The sequence below is a fragment of the Hakea prostrata genome, chromosome 3 (assembly GCF_041222555.1).
Source record: "Hakea prostrata isolate BN-2017 chromosome 3, UWA_Hpros_2, whole genome shotgun sequence".
In the NCBI taxonomy this organism is placed as follows: Eukaryota; Viridiplantae; Streptophyta; class Magnoliopsida; order Proteales; family Proteaceae; genus Hakea; species Hakea prostrata.
In genome coordinates, this window is record NC_142602.1 from 9,196,988 (window position 1) to 9,222,385 (window position 25,398).

General features: G+C 37.7%; 2 protein-coding genes across 4 annotated transcripts in view; both read right to left on the reverse strand.

Annotated features, from left to right (window-relative positions):
* RST1 (ARM repeat superfamily protein) overlaps positions 1-16,051 on the reverse strand; it is a 31,404-nt gene extending 15,353 nt beyond the window's left edge. Inside the window, exons 1-12 of one of the 3 annotated variants that reach the window (XM_089148891.1) lie at positions 15,325-16,051; positions 14,954-15,235; positions 14,715-14,798; positions 14,298-14,574; positions 12,802-13,052; positions 11,567-11,747; positions 11,231-11,418; positions 11,012-11,112; positions 5,669-5,744; positions 3,385-3,516; positions 3,210-3,291; positions 1,942-2,014 (exon numbers count right to left, since the gene is read on the reverse strand). In XM_089148891.1, the coding sequence (XP_089005017.1) occupies positions 1,942-2,014; positions 3,210-3,291; positions 3,385-3,516; positions 5,669-5,744; positions 11,012-11,112; positions 11,231-11,418; positions 11,567-11,747; positions 12,802-13,052; positions 14,298-14,574; positions 14,715-14,798; positions 14,954-15,235; positions 15,325-15,717 (2,120 nt within the window). In that variant the 5' untranslated portion in view covers positions 15,718-16,051. Of the gene's footprint in view, positions 1-1,941; positions 2,015-3,209; positions 3,292-3,384; positions 3,517-5,668; positions 5,745-11,011; positions 11,113-11,230; positions 11,419-11,566; positions 11,748-12,801; positions 13,053-14,297; positions 14,578-14,714; positions 14,845-14,953; positions 15,236-15,324 lie in introns of those variants that run through there. The other 2 variants (XM_089148890.1, XM_089148892.1) reach the window with 2 other exon arrangements.
* An 803-nt stretch (positions 16,052-16,854) lies between these two features.
* Positions 16,855-25,007, reverse strand: LOC149020676 (AP-1 complex subunit mu-2-like). The gene is made up of 11 exons (XM_089148897.1): positions 24,593-25,007; positions 24,134-24,280; positions 23,945-24,007; positions 23,638-23,814; positions 23,452-23,555; positions 20,534-20,641; positions 20,308-20,404; positions 20,098-20,195; positions 19,869-20,010; positions 19,569-19,691; positions 16,855-17,284 (listed from the first exon to the last, which is right to left on the reverse strand). The coding sequence occupies exons 1-11, from the start codon at positions 24,719-24,721 to the stop codon at positions 17,186-17,188; spliced, it is 1,287 nt and encodes a 428-aa protein (XP_089005023.1). The 5' UTR covers positions 24,722-25,007; the 3' UTR covers positions 16,855-17,185.
* Between the last annotated feature and the right edge of the window lie 391 nt (positions 25,008-25,398).

Here is a 25,398-nt window from a genome sequence, read left to right on the forward strand (position 1 = left end):
TGCTTTTTATGTGTACATATCTCTAATACAATATATACATCTCCTAAAATCATCATTCCTATACTATAAACCATGGATACCTCATATTTCATAAATAGTCACACATCCCATATCTTTCAGTGGTGATGCTTTTTAGTAGATCGTGAGGCCCGTTCAAGTGGAGAGAGATTCTATCTTAATATTGTAGTAATTTTTTTTGGATGAATAAAGAATACATTACCATAGACCCCCTGAACAAAAGGGGGGGGGGAATTAACAAAGGTCACGGGAAGAAGCCCAGACCACAAGCTACAACCGACTACGCAGGCAAAAGGGAGGAGCAAGACCCTAGATAAAAATAATCAGTATGTTCCTTCCCTATTTTCAATTTAAAAAGTAAATCGATTTCATTTAGGCGGCTTCTAATTACTGTTTGCTACTATTTGGTTTCTACGAGTTTCTATTTTGATTTATATTAGCTAGAGTTATAAGAAGCTTCAATTTAAATTGCTTCACTACATTTTATTTGTTTAGCCTCATTTTATGTTGATGCTTTCAATTTTGTGAAACTTAGACCAAGCTATAAATAATCCCCACCACCTGTACTTGAATGGATCCTAGGGATGATCACCTCTTCACCTCTTCATCCATATTGTGTTGATCCTGGATCCAAATCAATCTCCTGCCTACTTTTCCCAGGTCCAAGGTCTACTTTTGCATCAATATTTTTTGTTTATCTGTTCTTTGCATCTTTTCTCCCATCAACCTACACAGCGAAAAAATTAGAGATGTGGAGAGAGGGAAGGTGATTGCCAAGGTGCAATAGACTTAGTGGCTTGGGGTGGGGGGTGAAGGAGAGAGAAGCACACAGTAGGTGCACAGGTTTCAGGGGCTACTACAATCAGCGTAAGGTAGAGAAACAATAAAGAGCCATCCTAGAGGTTGTCACATGGGCAAACAAAGCTGGAAATATAAAAGGGTACTAGAAACTTAATTTTTGAAACACAAAGTAACTTGGCATAAACATTAGGTAGCTGAAGTCCTCAACCGTAATTTACCTTTTTCAAGAGAAGGCAGCTTAACTGTGTACATTAATAAATCTCGCCATAAGTTGGCCAAGATCACATGACACCTAGGGAGAAGAAATGTAGGGGGGGGGGGGGGAGTTTCCAATGCATTTTCCATATCTCATTCAACTGATATCATGTTAGTTAGCATTTCAACTAAAAGCTCAAAGTATTAAGGGCAGGCAGCATAAAATGTATACAACATCACATAGTTCAAAACCTTGTGTCAAGATGCCAATTTGAGCTGACCAAAATGAGCAAAATTCTGCCAAAACGTTAATTTTTCCTTGTTCCTGTTCGTTATATAGTTGGCAATATTTTGAGGGCTTCTATTTCTTTCTTTCTTTGTTTTTCTTCTTCTTCTTCTTTTTTTTTTTTTTGGGGGGGGGGGGGGTTGGGGGGAAGCAAACAGTCAGAAAGCCCAGAGCTAAATTTCAACAAGTTGGTGCATTACTGCATTTATGACTAGATGAGTAAAATTTCAACGAAATATCACTGATTCTGTTTCCATCGCCTATTTCATCTCGGACATGCCAAAGAAAAATCAAATATGGCAAGTTTTGAACTACCTTTATGGGTTGTGGGGGAACTGGGAAGGAATAGATGCATAGTACTGCTAAACATTCCAACCCTTAAAGTTCATATGCATCAAACTTCACAATTGATTTCAATATCTATACACAAATGGTAGACCCAAAATCTCATGTACGATTATAGGAGGCCCACTTTACAATATATGAAGCAAATCTTCATACTAGAGTAAGATTTGCCCATTAAACTAAGCTTTATATCTTGTGAATGGCTGACTTTATTCATAGATGACAGAGTACAACGTAGAACATCTACAAATAAGATTGTAACTATATGTACATAAAAATGATCAAGATATTCTTACCCATGTGCAAGAACTGGATCAGCTGCATAGTCCAGCACATGCTTTGCAATTACATCCCAGGCAGTATAAAAATCTGCACGAAAAATTAATACTCTCGCGATTTGAAGTTCATCAACACAATTTAGAATTTGGGTAAACAATAGATGAGCAAAAAAAATATCCTGACATAAGAACAGCCTAACTGAATCATGTGTAAGTTCTTCTCATAGCAAGATCTCAGTAAGTACCAAAACAAAACGGCCTGCAAAATGGAAAAAATACAATTTCTTGGTGAAACCTCACTGCAATTTTTGAGATTTCAGCAAAATTTTCAACATTTCAAAAATTCCAAGGGGGTTGTACTGTATGGGGCTTATGGCTATAGATATGGAATTGGTGGAGCATATGGTGGTTCATCTGCTGATTCTAGTAGCATGTCTGCATATGGGTATGTAGATGGATCAGATGCATCATTTGTGGATTCCATCTTTGGATATCCATCAGGAACAGCACAGCCAGTTCTGCCAGTTGTACCAGTTCTGCAACTGGGTCACAATCCATGGATGTACTACACATTCCATAGGGTGGGATATCTACTTGATATTGATGATGCTACCTATAGAGAATATGGAGAATCACCATCTTAATAATAAAATTATAAATTAATGTTATATAGCTACTTTTTTTTCAGAAGTACCGATATAACCCTAAAGGTCTTGGGCCCTGCGCATATGGAATCAAGCCAAACACAGAATACAAGCTTCATTTCCCCCAATAATTCCCACCTTGGCTTGAATTGTGTGAAACGAACTATGAAGATAACCTGCAGATGCCACATCTCCATACCCATAGTTCTTAATCTCAGTTTTCCACAGAAACCAACACAAAACCTTCAGTAACTGCAGCCTTGTACCAGGTTATGCTTTCCGCATTCCGCCAGTTTCGACCAAAAATACGAGCTTTTGACCAATTTTGACAAGTTTTGAGCAGCACATGACATGTCAAGTTTTGCCCAGAATATTCTTGTTTTCAATTGTATCCTTGTAACTCTTGGTTTAGGCCAGGAGATCTAGAACCTTGCCCCTACCTCCTACAGATATCCCCCCCCCCCAAAGCACCAACCGAGCCCAAACATCTTGACATTTCATTGTCTTTCAAAAACCTAGACTACTATTGCCGGCATTAAACGTATCAAATGCAAAATGACAGTCCAACATTTTCTTGGTCATTTGAAATGCATAATAACAGTAACTAAAACTATGACAATATCTCAAGAAATACAGACTTACCAACCACATCAGCTTCACATAGATGGGAAAGGCTTTGAAAACCAAGAGTTTGTATAACTGGATCTTGGCTCTCAATGCATGCCTGTTAACTCAGAACAAATGTTAAATCGTGGAGACAGCGACCTTAGAACATGAATGCGAGAAAGACTAGTTGGGAAAGGTTTGATAAGCCTACCGATACAGACAAGATGAGGTCCACACCCCTATCAGGATTTTTTCGGCAGACATCGCGAACAGAAGCAGACATGCTTATACAAATATTACTCTCTGACATAAATTCACTAAACCTTTTTGGATGTAAAAGTACCTTCAAAAGGATAAGAACAGAAAGTAAGCTACAACATATCAATAGGAAGGCACTAGAAAATATAGGTATAGCAAACAATACAAAGAAAATGATCAAGGTATTTGATATGAGAAAGGAAACTCTACCCCAGGCCATGGCTCCAACACAAAATGTGTTAACATCCTTTCATAAGCAACAAATTTCATTATTCAAAGCCACAACAAGCATCATGGTAGAATTGGACTCCATTCAGCAATCTTTGGTAATATCCATTTGAAATGAGTCAAGATTTTGTATATTCAACTAAACAACGTAGGAAACTTTATTCCCAACTACTTAGAACTCGTGACACGATTCCTATTCTGCTGCTCCACTCAATTTGAAACCATGATATGTTTGCACATACAAGTAATGCATCTCTATTGTGGTTTTTATAACCGTACAACATAAGCGAAGGCAAACCAGCTGGTATTCTTTTACCAGCAAAAATGTTTTTTAATCTCCCATGAAGAAGCTACCATTCATATACTTGTATAATATATGTTAAGTGCACTATTTTCTGATAACAGTGTCTTAATGGAGAAATATAGAATACTAACAATCACAAGGAAACAAAATCCTTTGTAGGTCCTTGGCTATGTCTGGATGCCAAGAGAAGAGGGAGAAAAATCCTAGTAGACCATGCAAGGGTTGATGACTTGATGTGGTCAATTTAACTATGGATAGATACCTCAGAATTTTATTAGTCAAATTCCATGGGCCATCACAGTTTCTATGGCCCGACATCAGGTGGGTTCAGCCATCAAGAAAGTGGAGGATTATTGTGGCCATTCTAAATCTTGGATAGATAGAGAACCATGAATATATTCCAATAAGTTAATTCAAAATTCAATCCCAATCATATGTTCACTATATCCATGGGACCAATTGATGTGGACCAGATTCTAGGATTTAGTTATTGGAATATTGCCCTAGAATTGAACTCACTCTAGGATCCTCTCTCTAGAGAACCAGCAGTCTTCTAGGGCTGTAGGAGCCTTTAATTGAAGGATTCTTGGAGGATTTGGGGTTCACAAGGTCAAGTAAAGGCCAAGAAGAGTTTGGCCAGGCTTAGGATTAAGGAACTTTAGGTTTTTTGAAGCTTAAACCTTTCTGGAACTTAGATTTCAAGTCTGGGATTTAGGCTCGGGGTTAGGTTTAGTGGATATTAGGGTTAAGTTGGTGGTCACTAGGGTTTGGCTGCTGCTTATAAGTTACGGTTTTGAAAATAGGGCATTAGCGTTTCAGTTGGACTAGGTAGGGGGCTGCTGTTGTTTTGTAATTTCAGATGCAAATAAACCAGCAAGTTGGGCAGAGGTCGAGTATCAACTCGACAAGATGCTGTATTAAAAAAAACCTGGTTTGGCCAAAATAATCTCAGTCAATACAGAGATCTCAGCCGAGATTTATAGCTCTTCCAGTTTCGCCTCTAACCTCATCTCGAGGTCTCATGAAACCGAGATCTCATGAGACCTTGAACCATGATTGGAGGTCGGATCGTCCCAACTGATACCAACCTCAATAAGTTCAGATCATATAAGCCAGGGTTCGGGCCAATTAACCAGGCATGATAGATGAGATTAGTCCCATCCAATACTTTTTTGGATCAGAAGATCTAAACAAGCTAACATATTTAGCACCAAACTTCAAAATTATGATAGACAAGAATATAAGTGTATGCATATTGCATAAACAGATGCAGATTAACCATATCAGAATTTTTAAATATATAAAGAACAACAAATGCCGTATAGAAACAACGAGATTACTTCATCGTCCTTTGGTTTTTCATGCACCAACTTTAAATATGTATTGAAATAGCAAATAAAGATTACCACAACTTATAACAAACTACATCAATAATTGTCATCCATTTTCAGCCACTGAAAAAGTGAATATTATCGAGCAATTCCAGCAGCAGTGATTGATGCATTCTGATCAATTATTATAGAAATGAAAAAATGATCACCCTACTAAAGTAGATTTTCTAAATTTCTTTTCATATACTTCATGTCGTGCTCCCTTTCAAACAAAATAAGCCAGAAAAAAAGAGAAAAACACACCATACTCTGCATAAAAAAGCATCAGTAAATGAAAGAATGTTTATGGAAGATAAGGAATAACTAATTTTTACTTGCAAATTCCCAAAGACTCGGTCCGTAACCTCCCACGTCTTGCACAGAAGCCGAACAGCTGTAGCATATAATACCCTGATGCCCAAAATAAACAAATAAATAAATAAAAGCAGTGAGATGGTTTGAGTTTAACATCATATTCCTGAAAAGACGAAACTGAAAGTGCCCATATGAGAAAATGAAAATGGAATAATAGTCTCAAATGAAATTCAAATAAAAGCAGTGAGATGGTTCGAATTTAACATTATATTCCTGAAAAAGAAGAAAACTGAAAGTGTCCTATGAGTAAATGAAAATGGAATAATAGTCTCAAATGAAATTCAAACAAAACATGACAAGCGTATGTATATTTATTCAAGTCTAATTGTTCTATCAGAGATAGAATCCAAGCTGACAACCAGAAAGTAAATAACAAGAGTTTCCGAGCACCGCAAAATTCAGACAAAAAATAACAAGCATATCTTCATTGTTCACGTATGATGGTTATATCAGAAACAGAATGCAAGCCAACAACCAGAAAGTAAATAACCAAGAGTTTCCAAGCACTGCGAAATTTTATCTGTATATGCTTTCATTACATAAGTATACTGCCTAAATAACAAAATGAAATAGTGTAATAAAAAACATGTATGGCAATGGGAAAATTAGGAGCACAAAAACCAATGTAGGCGCTCAAAATCTACTTCGACTTCCCAAAGACAAGTGAAGCCTAATGTTACCAAGTAATGTTAAAATTATCCGAGCCCATTATTGTGGTTTCTCTACTGGGTGATAACCACTATCTGATCTGGAAAAATGAATCATCAGATTGACATTTTAAGGCAACACAAACGGGAGAAGACAAACTACAGGAACAACCAAAAACACATGAAACACTACTTTCTTAGTTAATTAGTCTAGGTATCTCGTAGTTTCTAAATTTCTTTCTTTCTTTTTTAGTATCAATATTTGTTTAGAAGGCTGCATTCGGTAAAGCTGTATAACTCTCTAATTTCAGTTTGTTACCATTTTGTTATAGGAAGTTTCTGTTTGGCTGTAAGCTACTAGGTAGCAAAGACTTTCTATTTTTATTCTGATAGGAATATAGGATCCCAAAGTTCAATTAAGAAAGTGTTGCTGCACTGTGAATTAATGGGGAAATGTTGCAGGTTTGGTTGGAGTTAGTTAAGAAAACTGGAAATAGAAAGAAGAAAGCCTTAGAACTCACAGCTGCTCTGGTGTAAGTCCTCTCTCTCCGACAGCTAACCTGATGGCCCACCTCTGTACTCAATGCTTCAAAAATTGTCCTCCCTTCTCTCCCTTCCACCCTTTCAACAGACTCCTCTTGTGTAACCATTGGCCCCCCTACCCACTCATCCCAACTGTTCCTTGTATGTCTCTCACACCTCAGGGCTGTGGGCCCATCCCTCTCTTACGGAGTTACGGGTACAAACCTGTTTAACTAAGGGTCTAACATATTGCTTCTATTTTGGGAGCATACTGTCAGTTTATATTTTATGATGCCCTTAGAGGCCTTCAATCACTTTCACAATAGAGATGCATTGCAGTTTTGCAATGCACTGTCTTGAGGGAGGTTCAGAAGGGTGAGATGCCAAGGCTGAGATGGCCAAGATCAGCTCCTATCTCTATCTTCACCAACCCTCCCTCTCTCTTCCATCCATCCATCTTCTTCTTCCCTTTATCTTCTCTTCAGCCAACCCCTTTTATCCTTATCTCCACCTTCTTCTACCTTTTTATCTTCTTTTATTTTCCCAATCAACCTGATCTCATCTCTCTTCCTTCACCTTCCAAAAATTTGACTTCCCTTGATAACAGAGTACAGCCCTTGAAAACCATTCCTATATTCCTCCTCATACTCAAAACCCATAAACCTAACCCAAGAATGTCCCTGTTCAATTCCAGCACAGTTTCCACCATTATTAGAACTTAAAATCACATTCACCACTAGCCTCTCCTACATCATATATATCATAACCCTACCATCAAACGTTACGTCCTACCAAACCTAACTCCAACTTGACCTAAAATCCCATTCTTAACTTAGCCAAACTTACCAGTTCATGGCAGATCCTGGTAATTGGCTTCTAGTTGGATCCATTTCAATCTAGAACTGCATTAGGTGTTCTTCAGTAACCAATCATAGTATCATTGATCCTACTGTAAAGTGGTTCTTACTTGAACTTCTATACATTAGTCTAGCACCAAAGGAGATATAAGGTAAAAAGAAAAGAAAGTTTGAGCAGTGTAGGAGATACTAAGAAACCAAAGGAAGCAAGGAAGAGACAGAGCAAAAAAAGAAATATGTCCAACTTGCAGGCAGTCCTAGAATCACCATATCTTTGTTGTGCAAAGTGCAATTAGGACCAGAACATCAAAGCCACTTACACGAATATTACGAGGACTCATTAAAATCGTCCATAGAAGTAATATCCAATTGATCACCAGCTTTAACTTCATGCCCAAACTAGATTGCATCAAACTCACTGCCAAAATCCCAAGGAAGGCTTTTCAACTTGTAAAACAACGCATCGGAGATCTCCATGTTAATAGACACTGTATCTTGTTTCATTCCAATCAAGGTTAGTTTTGGTTTTATACTTTTATTTGCTTCATTCTTACTTTCCTAAGTGTCTGACTTAGGTATACAACACTAGGTGGAAAACTCCAAAAGCATCACTTCCTTTTTTTCTTCTTCTTCTATTCTCCTTATTATTATTTACACTCCCCAAAGAGATCATCTCTCAAAAGACCAATTGAAGCCGCAAACAGCAGCATGATCTGATCCTCTTTTTGTTTTTAAGCCCTCAACTATTTCATAAATAATTCTTCAGTACAATTTGTCTTCATCCGTTATTGCATATTTTAGTTGTGGCTCATATCACTCAGACAATTTGTATGGGCAAATATTACATAAAGATCTGATAAATTAGACATTTACTGCTAAACAGGGTGAAGATCCAAAGCACAAATATGGAATTATTTTTTATACCCACAAGTTGAATATTCAGATATATATTTATTAAGCCTAAAACTAACTTACATTAAGTTTTGAAGCCAATTATGGCCATTTTCTCACCAAAACAATAAACCAAAACCCAAAAGAAAAATTTTGACCATCTTGCTGAGATCTCACTGACTTGAGAGACCTTCTTGAGATGAGTTTTTGTACCTTGGTGAAGAGAAAACATGGCAAGGTTATAAAGTTGGGTTTGTTTCACCGATACACAGTGGCAGGGAGAGAGGTGTTGAGGTGGCGCTTCGAACAGGGTGGTGCGTGTGGAAGTCAGGATGATGGTGTTGGGCACAAGGATCAAGACCTCAAGATATGGCCAACATGTGTTGAAACCATGTCAAGACTAACAATTTTGGGTAAAGCTTGGCAGGTGACTGGCCAAAACTGTTCAAATTACCAAAGCTGATTGAAAATTGCTGAACATGGGTTGGTTGAAAATTGGCAACTTGGCGTCGATTGGTCAGAAACCAACGGAATTTTTTAAATATTGCTCAAATTATCAAAATTCAGAGATATGGTCAGAACCTATTAGTTTAACTAACCCCTGGTTTATCTGAGTTTCTTGGGAACCAAGATTTAACCAAATTTTTGGCCCATCTTGGTCAAAACTTGAAGAATGGTTGGGCAAGAGCCAATGCATGGATTGGGTCCCCTTCCCCACCTCCACCCCCCCCCTAAAAAAATAAAAAATAAAGAGAATAAAAGAAATGGAAGAGTTGGTCCCAGAGGGATGGGCCTATAAGAGTTACAAAACATGAAGGCCGATTTGATCCAACAAGGTGGGACCAAAGGGAGCTAATACATGAATGGCAGCACCTAGAAAGGAATAAGAGCCTGGAAGGTTGCAATAAGACTAGTGGGCACAAAACAAAGTGAGAAAGGGAGCAAGAGGGTTGCTATACCGACCCAGAAGTTGAGGGTGAATAAGGGGCTCAAGGGTACAACAAGTGATTGCAGGAGACGAGGATGGAGCGGGTATAACATAGAAGGCGAGGAAGGTGAATGGATAACAAGCATGCAATGCAAAACAACCTTGAGGATGGAAACAAGATCATGCAAAAAGTTCTAAAACCCGCAACACATGCACATCAGACTGTGATATAAGAATTGTTTCCCACTGCTGGAACTTGGAAAAGAACGTACCAGTGGTAGGGAGAGGCGAGTTGTGCTTTATCCTGGGGACAATCCAAAGGCAGGTTGATCAAGAAGACAAGGACAGCAGCACTGTTAATGTTTGCTCTGGCCATGACAGAGGGGATGCTGGTAACCAAAGTAAGGAGAGTCTTGGTGGAGAAGCGAGGGAGAGGGAAAGGGAGAGAGTAGATAGTGAGAGGATGATTACTGGAGAATGGGAAGATTGGTGAGAAGGGCCTTCAACCAGCAGGGCCTGCAACAAAGGAAAGTTAGCAATAGCCAAAGGAGAGAATTGGTTGAAGGGTGGCAACGAGGAGGGAGCCACTTGAAATAATCACTTGAAAAAGGAAAAACCTCCATCATCTAGGACAGTTATGGAGGTAGTCAGTGGGACTTCAGCAGTTATCACAACACATTTCCAAGCGTACGTACCTTCTTGGTTCTCACATCTGAGTACAATGGATTACCCAGTTCAAAGCAATGACACTCAGGCCTTCAGCACTCCAGAAATGAGCAGCAAGGCCAGGCAAAGTGACCCAGAAGAATAGAATTCAAGTGATACAGTTAAGTTACAAAAGTCAATCCCATTGACAAAGGAAATCAGTTTCTCTCCAATATTCCTTTCAATTATAGAACTTTCAACATGAAGAAAGTTTTGAGCTCACATATATTTCAGATTCGGAGCTTACATTCTAGCAAGCCTATGTATATGATTCAATGCTGTAGGCCATACCATGTTCACACTCTTGCTAGGCACTACTATTAGAGGGAGGTGAACCTAGTAATACAAGGCTCCCATCAATGAAGGGCCCAGGGAGGGTTAAAATGTAAGCAGACACTGACTGTTCCAACACTATCAGGGGACAAAAATAAATGACCAACTATGGCAGGTATAAAACCTCAAATATCCTTTCTTTTTCTTTCTTTCTTTCTTTTCTTCTTTTTTTTTTTTTTTTTTTTTTTGGGGGGGGGGGGGTTGGAGTGGGAGGGATTGGGTTCCTAATTTACATTTAAACACCAATCAACCCGCATATTTGGGGAGAAAGGTTAATGAACTGCAAAAAGCTACAGTAAGACCGCTACAGGAGAAAGCAATCCAAAATAAACTACTTGTTCAGACCTCATAGCTCCATAAGTCATAACACATGGATTATTGACAAATAAACCATAAACCTAACACAGATGGATAACATACGGTTTTGCCTCCTTATGAAGCATTGGCAAAATAGTCTGAATAATAAGTGGTATCATTGCTGAATGTGAAGCGAGTGGAGGAAGAACTTGAAGAAGATGTATCTGCAAAATAAGTGGAATATATTAAGATGAAAATTGGAGGAAGAGAAAATTGTTTCATAATACATATTTTGCACCAAGAACATAATTAATCACAAATGACTGGACAATGATGGCTTACCAAAATTTCACGGGAGCTACTCTTATTATTGCAGAGAACTTTATTATAAAAAAGAATGGCTAGCAGCAGTGGTATACCCAATCTAGGATCTAATAAGCCAATAGCTGCCAAAGAATCTATAGCACAGCTCCCTAGCGAATGATGCATGACAAGAACAGCATTTATGGAACCAAGTAAAAAATGCATTTCTACAAGGTCAAATAGCAACAAAACTGTCAGGTGACGGAAATAAACTTAAAAGAATCATAAATCAAGAACCTAAATTTGAAGAAATTTTGAGTATTATGAGTTAATCACACTATTGGTTCCACATTAGTAGGCTTTGAAGGTAAAAACCTGATGAAATATTTCCTTCCGGTTGATTTAATAGTGGAGATTTTTTTCTTTCAGCAGTCCATAGAGCATATTCCTTAAGTTGAGACATCCATGGTTTCCGGTCACTGTTCATCACTTTAATATTGGTCTTACCGATGGAAGCCAAACTTAGAAAGTAAGAAGTGGAAAATGATGATGCGTCCTGAAAAGTTGAACACAAGAAAACAGATGATCAAATTTCAAATCTCAATGCCCTAACAATTACTCATCCATTATTATACTAGTAGATTATGACTGATCACTTTAGGACTAACTACGGTTCAAGAATGAAAGCCCAACCCAGTCAGCCGAAAAAAACCTAGTTGTACTGAGATCTCACCAAATTACAATTTTTTTCTTTTTTGGTTGATTCAAAGCCAGGTTCCAATGGAAAGCATGCACTACAGTTGAATACTGACACCTCGCTAAGATAATGAGATATTAACTTGATCCCATCATATCTCGAAATTGAGCCCCCCCCCCCAAAAAAAAAAAAGAAAAGAAAAAACACGCACACCAGGGAAAAAAAGAAGATATTACGGAGCTCTCACCAAGTTCTAAATCTACGGATTGAACCCTGACCATCATTAGGGTAAGAATACTTAAATCTTCAGTATAATCAATAGAAACAAGAAAGTTGTTCATGCTACTGCAATAGCAATCCCTACTCTATTTAAGGCCATGTACTCCAGGAGAAGACATGAATATAGGAGAACTACACATTCCTCAAAGTGCAAACAACAGCCAGTTCTAACACTGCAGGCAAATATTTTAAAAAGCAGGAATACTCATTAGTCATGGAAGGATTAAGCAATAGAAATGCTCATTTCTGACACTGCCACACCACTTCTGGGAATTGCAATAACCTGCTGATACTTCAGTCCCACTTCCAATTCAAATCAACAGACAACAATATTTCTACCAACCACCAGGTTCAGCTAAAATTTTCTCTGCAACGCCCATCCCAATGAGTAATCTTAAATTGACCGCCAACACTTCAAATTAAACGTAAAAGACAAACAAAAGAAAATGATGGCCATCTCCCTCAACAGAATATTTCAGTGTGATGAAAGAGAATTAACCTGCTGCCACAGATCCCACAAAAGTCTACAGATGTTGACTGTCAACACTTCAAATTAAACGCAAAAGACAAACAAAGGAAAATGATGGCCATCTCCCTCAACAGAAATATTTCAGTGTGATGAAAGAGAAGTAACCTGCTGCCACAGATCCCACAAAAGTCTACAGATAATTGATTCAGGTTTGCTGATAAAGGGGAATTCCTCATTGATGCGAGGTACTTTCTTAGATGCAACTGAAAGATGTCCTAAGAGATCTTCCAACACAGTTAGAAATCCAGAAGCTGCCGTTTTAATTGAATTAGAAGGAGACGATAGCAGACTGATGACAGGTAAAAGGAATAGAAGCTCCTCACTAGGACCAAATGCAGCTTCTCCACTTCCATATTCTGAAAACGAAAAGACAAAGAATGTTTTCACCAGATCAAACGTGAAGAAAAAGCCATCATCACAACATATTTACAGAGAAATAATTGCATTCAGATGAAGAAAGCAACATCTCACCACTGTGAGACAAATTTATGATTAACGTTTACACTATACTTACCGATAGGTAGCAACAAAATTGTCATTATCCAACACTAATATGAGTTGAAGCTGACTTGCCCTTTTAGGAAACTCAAAATGCAGAGTATCCATTCTATTCGTTAGTAATGTATTGTTGGACTTGGGAGTGGAGACATGGAAGACTAGGGTGATAACTAGGCCGTCACTTGCTTGGAGTTGGGACTTGGGAGACTTGAGAAGACTATATGACTTCTGTATTATTGTGCAATGAGCTCGGTAGAATGTTATCTAGCATAATATGATTTATGAAATACTGACTTATTGATCATTGTTAAGTGTAATTTCCAGTAGAAACTTTATGTGTCCTCATCCATTATTGCATAATTTACTTGCCTTTACTTGCCAATTATGTCTTATATAACTCAAAGAATCCGTAGAATAGAAAACGCTGCATATATAAATTCAAGTTTCGGCCTAGGGTACAAATCTGAATCACAAATTTTGTTTATTTATTTTGGAAGACTCAAATATGCCTATTAAGCTAAACAGTCCTCCCTTCGGGATAGGAGTACACCCTAACATGTTTATGAGGCTTTTTTTTCCTTTTTTTGGGGGGATACTCAATTTTGAATTGATAGAAACCCAGAGTTTGGGGTATTTGAAATAGGCCAGACTGACAAAATAGAGAGTGACAGTAGAAGAAGGAACTGCAGAAGAAATGAGAATGAATTGCTCTGCCAGTTGTTTTCTCCCCTGATACTTATAATACTACTAGTTATTAGTATTCTACGTACAGACCTTTGAGAGTCCATCACTGATTAAACCAACATGACCATATGGTTTAAACAAGAAAAAGAAATAAATGAAGTTCTAAAATCTACAGTTCTATAAATCCAAAATTCTACTGACAGGAATCAATTGTTTATTTCCAGACGTCTCGAACAAACCCCCCCCCCCACCCCAAAAAAAACACCACCAAACCCCCATTTTCATTTTATTAAATTTTAGTTATTGCCTAATTGACATGCCGATAGTGTGAAGAAGAATATATATATATATATATATATAAATGAGAAGACTCGCAAACAAATTCAATCCATGCAGGTGACCAAATAAGCAAGACACACCATATTCATTTTTCCACTCCAACAGGATAACTGCAAGTTTCAGAGCAGAGAGTTGTTCATGTTCAAATTCTGCCCGAGTAAGGATGAGAAATAAGGACATTTTCACTGATAATAGTTCTGGAATGTACGGCAATCCAAGCTCTTTCTGAATGAGCAATAGACTCTTTGACTGTTTCAGAATGAGCTCACTCCCACCAGAAAGCTTGTAAAAATCAGTCTGAAGTGACAGAAGAAATTCCAACAGTTGCAAGCTGCATAGTTGAGCCTCTTTGATCGACTGCTAAAAACGTGCACGAGATGAATTAATGAGAAAAAAGAAACGTAATCATTGTAAAGAAACAAATACGGATAACTTCATGACAGTTCTAACAAATAATAGAATGCAAAGAGTTTACAAATGAAGCTCCGGAGACATACCAATCCAGTTTCGAACAAGTTCCTCAAGATCACTGTAAATGCATCCACCAAATATTCAGCAACCTCAATGAGATTTTTCATGTCCTGATAAATCCTTCGAAACTTAAGAAGCCGAGTTGTACGACAAAAACTCGTTGGCAGAATAAAAGATTAAAAAAGATTATTCGAGATGAGCAAACCAAGCTGTCAAAAATTGCCCAATAAGTGAGGAAGCGAACTTGACCAATAAGTACACTTACTTGTGCATTTTTCCGCGGAAAATATTTGAAGCATTCCATCAACAACTTCAAAATGGGCATAGCTTCTGATGGGAATGAGCAAGACAGTGACGCAACAGATGAAACTAAAAGCCTTGTGAATGAAAACGATGAAGCAGATGAATATACCCTCAAAGTCGAAAAGTTCAAAAACAGCCTCAAAAATTTACTAACTTCCACAAGTCCCGTGCGCTTGTTCTCCGCTATTAGCAAGAGCACTTGCTGTACAAGCTCCCCATGAACCTCAGTTCGACATGAGACAACCTGCAATGAAACTTCTCACGTTACCTCAGGATTCAAAATCTTCGAAGCTAACAGCAATTAGACCTAGTCAAATCACTTTGGAACCTAACCTTGACGAAGGGATGATTCTCCGGAGAATCCAAGCGCCATGACATGTCATTCTTCTGAAATGCGAACCGAACAAGAAAACCTATTCCTTTGACGAAAATATTGACGAAACGCGAGTCGCAGCCATCGAGAGCCGACTGAAGCTCAAGTAAAGCCTGAGGAACCTCAAGGTGACCTTCTTTGACGAAGCGGCAAAGTTCCCGAACTGACTGATCGACTACGGCAGCAGAAGTGGACCGGAGACACTCAGAAATGGCATCTCTTCCAGAATCGGAATTCGCGTCAAGGTTATACGGAGCGGATCGGAGTTTTTCAAAGATGGAAATAACTGCAAATCTCTGCATTGAAGGTTGAGGAAGACGAATCCTCTCAAGGAGAACAGAGTAGGAGTCCATCCTCCTCGAACTCTCTCCCAGTTCGTTTTTAGTCTTACGATTCAATTCGTCAAAAACTTCTAGCGTACTGCAATAACCTAATACCTAATAGAGTTTCATTAACAAGATCGGCATGGTTCGGTTGTATAACCTAACCAGTGAGCTTTTCACAGTCACAGTTACAGCTTTCAGTAGATTATAGAAATGGCTATCCAAAATCCATACTCGAAAAGGCGCCAAGACGGGGAAGACTCTGTTTGTTGCTTTTCCACGGCACGGATGGTTTCTTGCGGTTTAGGCGGTTCTTTCTTGAGCAGTATAACCGATTATAAGCGTTCCAACTTCCAAGACAAAAAGCAACACACCGATCCGATACCATAGGGTCTGAAGGGGCAGCGTTGCAGCGACGACAAGGTAGTCAATCTCGTGACGTCATGGTCCCGATAAATATTAGTAATTTAGTATCACTTATATTAGACGACGATATGTATCACCTTGCGAGAAGATGATACGGACGTTTTACCTTAAACGGAAAAAGTGATACCGACAGCTGTTCCGTCTACCCCTTCATCTACCCTAGTGTTTTAAAGTACCTAATTACCCTCTCCTATTACACAGCATAGAAACATAACATCAAAGCACCAACGGTATTGGCCAAAAAACAAAAATACCAACGGTCTCTTACCAAAAATCAGAAAAAGAGAAAAGCACAGAATATTGCATCTTCAACCGAAATTGTAAAATGCTGGATCCAAAATTATGGAATGAATTCTACCAAAAGAAATTTCTGGAATGACGGGTAGTTTACTTTTTGGAACACCGCAAAACCAACGGGGGGTAAAAGTAAAACTAAGATTTCAAATCTGGCAAGAAAATAGACACAAAAACAAACAGAGATTCTTCTCATTATCCATCTATCCTTTATATAAATCATACAAGATCCCTTGTTGTGCAAGCAGAGGATCTAGAAGATCCAAATTCAGAATGAGATTGGTTAGCAAATATGATAGTAAAGACGCTAGTCGATATTTACCACAAAAAAAAAAAAAACGCTAGTCGATGGTGCAAGTGATAAACTTTTACGCCGATTAATTAGCAAATGCAAGTTTTTTTTTATCTTTTTTCCTTGTTTTGTGAATGTTAGCCAATGCAAGTCAATGCCTCAGAAAACGTTTGTCTCTCCAATCATTACAACGTTTCTATCATTAATTTCCAATAAACAATCCTCGACTCTTGCAAAAATGGATGAGGAGAACATTTTTGGGTACGTACACCACTGCACCCTTACAAACCACTCGTTACATAAACACGGAGACCGAGAAAGGGCAAACAAGGAATTCCAAGGCAAGCTCATACTGAACATACCATTGGTGCCGGAATGCATCAGTGACCTGCGAGGATGCTCCCTGGTATCATTTACAGTTTCCATTCTAGATGTTATGTCCATAAAGTATGTTGCTTGTTCAGAAGCAGAAATAGTTGGGGCCTCTCAAATAAGTCTTAGTTCATATTCACCAGCCATTGTTATGTATCTCACCCATGGAAGGGACTGGTAACCACTCTTTTCAATAATCTTCAGGTAACGGACCTACAACAACCAATGTTCACGTATTCTGGTCAGAGAAAAGCTATCATGAACTGCATAATAAAAACAATCATCCATCCTCCCATGGTGAGTAAAAACATAAGCATATCACCCATCTCAGAACAGTTAAAATTCATATCAGAGAAGGCTTTGCGAGACAAAATCCAGGTAAGCAGTGTCCATTAATAAATGTATGCAATTGATCATGGGATAGACAAGGGATGGAAACATGACACAAGGAGTAATGATTGAAAACAGATTCTTAAGCAGAACAGAGAGAAGGGTCTATGCCTTGTATTACAGGAAGGGCATTAACATCAAGTTGTGAAGCAAATAATTAAATAACTGAATTTTGAAAGAAGGATAGCCTTCTCACACGCGGTACTGATAATTAGTTGTCTGAAGTCTCAGGTTGAGGAAGACAGGACCTATAGCATTTGCGCCGAAAGCAGCAATGCAGATTGTCATTCCTAATCCCGAGACACAAAAAACAACCGTTGGATGGATAAAAACTTGTCATCCATTCTGACCGTATTGTAGAATGTTCGGGAATTGGAAAATTTTCAAATAACTTTACATTTTGAAAGAACTCCTAAACCAATATTTCTCGGAATATAATATAATCAAAGATTAATTATCTTCAAAGAACATGCAAAAACTAAAAGCTTTGCATCAGCACAATGACAATATGCATAATACTCCAAGGTTTAGAACATCTGACAGCCTGCCTAGAGAAGTAATTTTACCAGAAACAAATTGATGAAGATCAGTGCATCCAACAGCATAGTCATCAAGGTGGCAGGTGATTCAAGGAGTTAGAGAGGCCCAAAATCAAGGTGACACCAAGAAGTCTACAAGCTTGACAACTATTTCCCACTATGAAGCATTTTGCAGTAAAGGTAAATAAGCAAACTGCAGTACCATGAAATTTTGACAAAGAAAATAGGAAGAGAAACAGAAGTATCACCTAGCCGCCATGACAACTATGCTCAAATCACTAGATGCCCAACCCTTTAAAATAACCCAAACAGGTGCTTGATCTGCATCATGTACACTCACGGTACTTGACTGAACCTATAGCATTTAATTCTGTCTTTTGGCAGTATCATTTGCCACTAGCAACTGAAAATAACTAAAATAAATTTGACATGAACAAAAATGTAATATTAAAATAGTGTACTTCTAAACATCACCATGCATAGTTAAGTGTAACTCTTCACTATTTGACACTTGCTAGTACATGGGTTAGTCCATGTAATAGACGACCCCACATATATCTCAACGGCTAAATTTTAGTCCAAAATAAGCAAGGAAAGTTATTCAAACTCTCATTCAAAGTTCTAGTTAAACCATCAAAATGAATGGAGATGAATACAAAATACAAAATGGCATCTTTTGTAATTTTCAGCTACTTCCACCACTCATTTTAAGCTAACTTGCATAATGAGATGCTTGTTTGGTCCTCTATCACATAGACTAACCCATGTACTGTCATGTGGCAAATAATGAAGCATTCTACTTCACTAGGCATAGAGAGAAGAACCCTTTACACTTTGAAATAACACATATCCACTATCCCAAGGAAAAACCACTGCTATAACCTAAATCTATATGGGTGCTCTTAGAAGATGTAAACAAAAAATAAATTGCGTTCCATGTTTGGACACCACAATACCCAAAAAAAATCGATGAAAAATGCTAAACAATAATAGGATATGAAAACTATAGACACGCTACTCTTTAGGTTTTCCTCTTGCTGCTTCATTCATTCCTGTCAAAAGTAGTCTTGCCTGAGGCAGCACAGGTTACAATCTAAAACCATGCAAGACTTGCCACCCCAGCCCCAACCAGAGTGAGTAATTTTGTCTTCAATGGAGTTAGCTATGTACCAGAAAGACAGCCTTTGTCTGACCCATTCGATTGGTTAAGGTAAGACAAACTTCTTTCTCAAGCCAAGTACTGACTGTTAACTATAATACAGGTATGAAGCAATGGTAGGAAGCACTAGGCAGTTAATGACCATTTAAAATTGAAATGTGATACATAAATGTACAGATAAATATCCTTTCAAATTTAAAAAGAAGGTGAGATATCATCAAAATCCTTCTATAAATTTTGTTTTTTTTTTTTTTTTTTTTTTTTTTGGGGGGGGGGGGGTGGGGGGGCTCAAGGCAGCAGTCTAGTAATTTACTTATTGGGGTAATACTGCCATTAACTCGGAATAACAAACACTATAAGCAACATTATTCAATTCCATAAAAATTAGAGAATAGAACATCAGCCTCACCTGTATTCCAGAAACTGTAAAATATGGTATCTCAAACTTCACACGGATAGGAGCTTTCCTCTCTGGAACCGCTTCTTCCGCAGTTATACTGGGAAGTACAAATTCTGCCCTCAACATGTACTCCTACGCAATGTCGCAATGAACAAACAATGTAAGCATGCTTATTGAACGCTAGCCACAATGAACAAGACTAAACACTGTCATTTACATTATGAATGACAATCAACAACTATAAGGTAAATACTAATAGCAGGAATCTACAGTTGCTGGCTGGAAAGAAAATGGAAAGGCTAAGCATACCTTGCCACCAGGAAAAGATTTTATTTTCCAAACCAATGCATCACTTTCAGGTGCATAAGCAGCAGAACCCATGGAAGTTCGAACATTAGGATTTGTTGCATCAGATGGCACAGGGAGCTCAATTTCAACATTAGTTGCAGTGCTGCACAAGAGAACCACAAACAAATCAGTAAATTTGAAAGTTGCTGTGACTGTGTGATAGATTTATAAACAAGCTGCAAAAACATACCTACGCTCCTTGAACTGGCTCCGGGCTTTTACCATGATTTCCATACGACTTCTTGAATGTCTTTCTACTTGAGCTTCCACCCAGATCAATGGCTTTACCTGAAAGTGTGGGAAAAAAATCCTCAAGAAAACATTCTTTCCTGGATTAATAGTTACTACCAGCATAATTGGCCAAATCTGGACCTGAAATCCTAAAATGCATAATATAAACCTGAGTACTGAGTCTGTATGTCATTAAATCAAAAGATCCATCAGGGGGAATGAATGATATTGTCCTATCGTTTTCAAACCGTGCCAAACGCACACACCTACACCATAAGAGAACTGTTAGATTATGAAATTGCAGCGAGAATGTCACACACTGAATGGAATAGAAAATACATCCAGTTTTTTGGAATAGATACCAAAAAGTTCAAGTACAGATTTATGGCACATACTGATGAAATTTGATATCATCCAGATCAATGGCTTTTCCTTTACTTGTTCTACCTTGAGCCTCCAATAATACTCTGTCATTGAGCCCGAGCTTACATTCAGGCATACCACTGCAGCAAATGAAGCTTAGTTATATTGAAACTTTTATTTTTTTTTTTAAATCATTCCAAAGTAAATCAACTTTGAGGGAAAAAGAAGAGATTTTGAAACCCTGTCTAACCTATCTCAATACAATAAGCTTCAGGTTTATTATGCAAAAAGGTTAATCATAGAGGAAAGAGGTGAAGAATAAAAGTAGCTAATAAAGTTCTTTTAACACTGGTTGATGCGGAACAAAGCATGAAGAAAAATAGGCCAAATGTATTCACATCAACATGAACAGTGTTACAGTCCGTATTTCCTTTAAATATAGATGGAATTTAGAACAGCTTGCGCGCCTATCAAGTGGAGAAAAATCTATCCTAATACTGCAATAATTCAGTTTCTTTCAGTTTTAGAAGGTATAATTTATTTCATTGCAACACAATACTAGATAATTTACAATTTCACTTTATCACTATTTAGATGTTTGGTAGCCATATTTACAGGAAGTTTCTATTTTAATTGACACTTAGCTTTTATTTGGTAGTTACTATTTTCTTGAGTTTCTACTTTTTAAGTCTTACTATTCTGCAAAGCTTACCCAAGCTACAAAAAAGCCCCAAACTGAAAATGGAGTTTCTCTTGCTGCCAGGCAGGTCTTTGGTCTGAGAAAAGACTTGTTTCAACATGGATGTGAAAGACATGCCCAAGGCTGAGATAGCCCATATGCCTATCTTTCTTTCCCTTTCCTCTAAATCCCCTTCTTCTTTGTTTCATATGTAAGCAGAAGAGGAGGGGAAGCTATAAAAGTTTCAGTAATATCTAGTTTGTTCGTTCATCATTATTGTGTTGATCCTGGCTGCAATGAATCTCCTGTTTTCCTGGTTTGAAGTCAAATCTTGCATTGGTCCTCTCTTGGAGAAAAAAAACCACCAGAATAACTGTGTATTTTAAGTGTATGATGATGTCTCTTACAATTACCTTTCTAATACAAAACCTAATACCAATACTTTATAACTTGCTAATCACAAGTTCACAACCATACACAACTTGGATAAATATATCTCTTGGTGTGCATTTGGTAACAGTATTTTTTGAGAATGGTGTTCTTTCCGATAATCATTTTCAAGCTTTTTTTATCAAAGAACGGTGGTCTGACAGTTTGGTAAAATTTGTGCTGAGAAGAGATAAAGTGGATGAATCATTTTAACAAGCTTCTTACGAGAGACAATAGAGTTTTTTTATTTTTTTTTCAATGAAGGTGGGAAGGAGTTAGAAGTTGTGTGAACGAAATTTTGGTTCAGTGTCCCTCGTTGTGAGTAATTTTGAGACCTGCTTTTTGTTTTTGAGAACGACGAAACAAGTCACAAGTGTGTTTTGCACAAAGCCTTTCCAGACACGAAAATTGGACTGGTTTGTTTCCTAAAAATGAAAGAACAAACCATTTTACCAAACACTTGTTGGCATTTTTTGCATTTTAAGAACAAAAGAATGCCAAAAACTGTTCATTGGCCATTACCAAACACGCCCTCATTGAACACTCTTCCGACAAGTCTTTTTTTATCAATAAAATTAACTAAGGATGAATTCTTCCAAGAAGACTTCTTTATCTTTATGACAATTAAATGACTACAGGATCTTCTCATCAATGACTCCTCATAAAAGTGAAAGGTTCCTCGATTCATAAGACATTTTCACCTAGTAGACATATCAAATTTCGTGTAGTGCACACACATACATATGGTTCAAATTGTGCCTAACACAACCGTTGCCTCCGAGTCTCTGACAAAATAGCTACTGCACCTACATCCCTTCTTCTTGAATCTGTTCTAAATATGTCCCCTAAACTTAACTGACACATCAAAATCCATTCACGACATACAGCTAAACAAGGGCAAGAATGAATCATTAAACATTATTTGTCACGCCCCTCTTTCTACATTTGAGAGGTTTCCACGTCCAACACAATCAACAGAATTGATATATAACACTCAACAGATTCAAGGAGAAAAGCACATTAATTAGCCCAAACCTGCCACCTCTCGAGAAGAAAAGCAGGGGAAAATTCAGCAAAGTGTTGATAATAGACGTAGAAGGGAAAATGTCTAAAAGGCTGATTTTCATTAAACAAAGGAATCTCCTGCTGAGTAGGCTTAAAACCCCAAGCCTGCAATGAATTATCAATATACCTCTTACAAAATCAAGATTAATTACAAACTCCTAGAAGTCCAGAGCAGCAATATAATGAAACAATGAAACATGCCTCTAACTAAAAGTGCTAATATTAATATACGTGTTTTTTCTGCTACTGTTAATTCGACTACTTTGTTTACTACCACGAAGATAGAAATGCAATTACTGTGAATTATTTGTGAATTCTAATGTCAGCCAACAGCATACATTTCTCTCTCTCATTTTTGTTTTCTGTTGTTTGATATCAATTTCTTCGCAACCGAACACAACAAAAGACGTCCTCTGTTTTCTCTAAGGGAAATTTAGAAGAAGAAAGAAAAAAAGAACCCAATACTGCAAAAACATCTTCGATTATAGTGTAAACATTTTGAAGATGTGGACATGATAAAAGCTATGAAACTGTTTGCCTCGTTGGAAGACTGATATGACTTGACAGATGAGTCAGCTAGGCTTAAATATCATTACCCTGAGCACTACAGAAATGCTACAATGACAATCATGTTGATTAGGCTTGAATATCATTACCCTAACAATAATGAAATGGCTTCAATGATATTTTTCTGCAATTTATGCCATATAGATTCACATATACCAAGTCATAAATAAATTCAGTCAAAATTAATATTATGTCTGAAAATAAACACACCTTAGATATGTTCGCATTTTTAATGCACCAACAACATCGGACCGAATTATTTGCCCATTGCTATTGACAAGAATATTGACACTTTCCACCACATCCAAGAACACCTGAACAAGCAATAAAATAAGCTTTCCTAAGATATAATCTTGCATCTAAAGGCTGTGATAAAACACACAGAAATAAACCTACCTCATTCTTCTTGTATCGAATCCCTTCACTACGCCAGGACACTGCATTTGTTACAGCCATGGGAGGACGCTGAGTGACTTCCATCCTGTATGCATCAGTCTTAATGAACTCACTAAGAATTTTTGCTTCTGTATACTGAGGGTAACCAAAGTCCATCATTTCATCAAGTAACTCGTACTGCCAAAAGCACACTAAATTAGAGAGACCTCATACGAGCACTATAATATGTTAGGTTCACAACTATAATTCCCTTGTTTCAAGGTTTCCACTTAGTAAGTCACCAATTATAATTCAGACATCGCCTTACCACAACCACAAAATTATCTCTTAGTGATTCCTCTTCTAACTCCTCAAAGTAATGCTTGAAAACCTGCCATAGATATAATTCCTTACACAATCATGCAGTCCATTAAAAAATAAATAATTATTCTACTACTCTATATTCACTGAAACCACAAAACCAAAGCCATGCCAATAGAATCGTTGAAAATCTTACATCAACTACTCGATGTAAAAAGAGAAGATTGCTAGCAGCATTGCAGTTCTGCCTTGAAGCTGTCATTAGGTAGACATTGTTGTGTTGTATGTACATGTAGGAGACGCCATTATCATACACGACTGGATCTTGAAACTGCGGATCTACCTGAAATATATCAAGAGATAGATGACCATGTGAGCTTCAGACAGATTTTTTTTTTTTTTTTAAGCATGACTTTCTCCAGAATCGGAAAACAAATAGCTCTGGATGTCGCAAATCAGATTCACTTTGATGTCAAGCTTGAAAAGGTAGACTTAGGAAGAACAAAAAGAATCCGGACTCTCAATACAAAAAACAAGCTAAAAAGTGAAACAAAATAACGCGGGGAGTCTTCAACGAATGCGAGCAAAAATCACAAGACGCGAAAAAAACTTTGTAAAAACTAACTAGGTTAACCGAATTCGCATATCCACTCACCTCTTTCTCGAGTTGCTTGGTGAAGAATCGCTCTGCCTGAACTGCCGAAACATCCCCTCTGTAATCACGCCACACCAGAACCCGGCCCTTGATGTCAAGAAGGAAGAGCGCCGAAACGGCGCCCGCCATCGATTGGGAACTAGAGAGATCTGATATCAGATTAGATTCGCAGAGGAGGATCTGGATTTCGCGATGTCGGCAAATGAATGAGAATTGAAAAGCATCTCCAATGGTTTGGCCAATTTGTTGCCTTCAAATTTCGGGGAAGTCGAGCATGACAGCCTACACAACAATCGTGGAAGAAACAATTACGATCTCTGCGTGTCAAATCTGCAATGAAGAGGCTCGAGCTCGAAAAAAAATGATCGGAGTATAATCTATTTTTCTTTCTTTTCCTTCTTTGTATTTTTTTTCTTTCTTTTCCTTCTTTGTGTTTTCTTCTCTTTTTTTTTTTTTTTTTTTTTTCTTTTTTTTCCCTGTCTTTTTTTTTCTTTTTTTTCCCTTTCTTTTTCTTTTTCTTTTTTTTTTTCACGCCGACCACCGTACGCTCAACTTGCGTTAGCGCTCACATTCATACATAATTCAACAAATTATCAATTTAATCCCTTTTTTTTTTTTGGTAAATTTTGTCCCAAAATTGACCGTTAGGCATTTGACCCGGCTACTCATTCAAGTTTTCCATTTGGTTTAATGTGTTTTAACATTTCGTCATTCAGGTCAGCTTGCACACACTTTGATTACATTCTCAGGGTGGGGGGGAGACGCTATCAGCAATGATTGAACTCATGACCTCTACACTGAAACGT

Bases quoted from the DNA above. Each gene is read 5' to 3' on its own strand.
- LOC149020676 (XM_089148897.1), bottom strand. From the start codon at position 24,721: ATGGCGGGCGCCGTTTCGGCGCTCTTCCTTCTTGACATCAAGGGCCGG. The intron at 24,281-24,592 runs GTGAGTGGATAT...GATATATTTCAG, and splicing joins CCAAGCAACTCGAGAAAGAG to GTAGATCCGCAGTTTCAAGA. The intron at 20,642-23,451 runs GTGTGTTTATTT...CATTTGCTGCAG, and splicing joins AAAATGCGAACATATCTAAG to TGGTATGCCTGAATGTAAGC.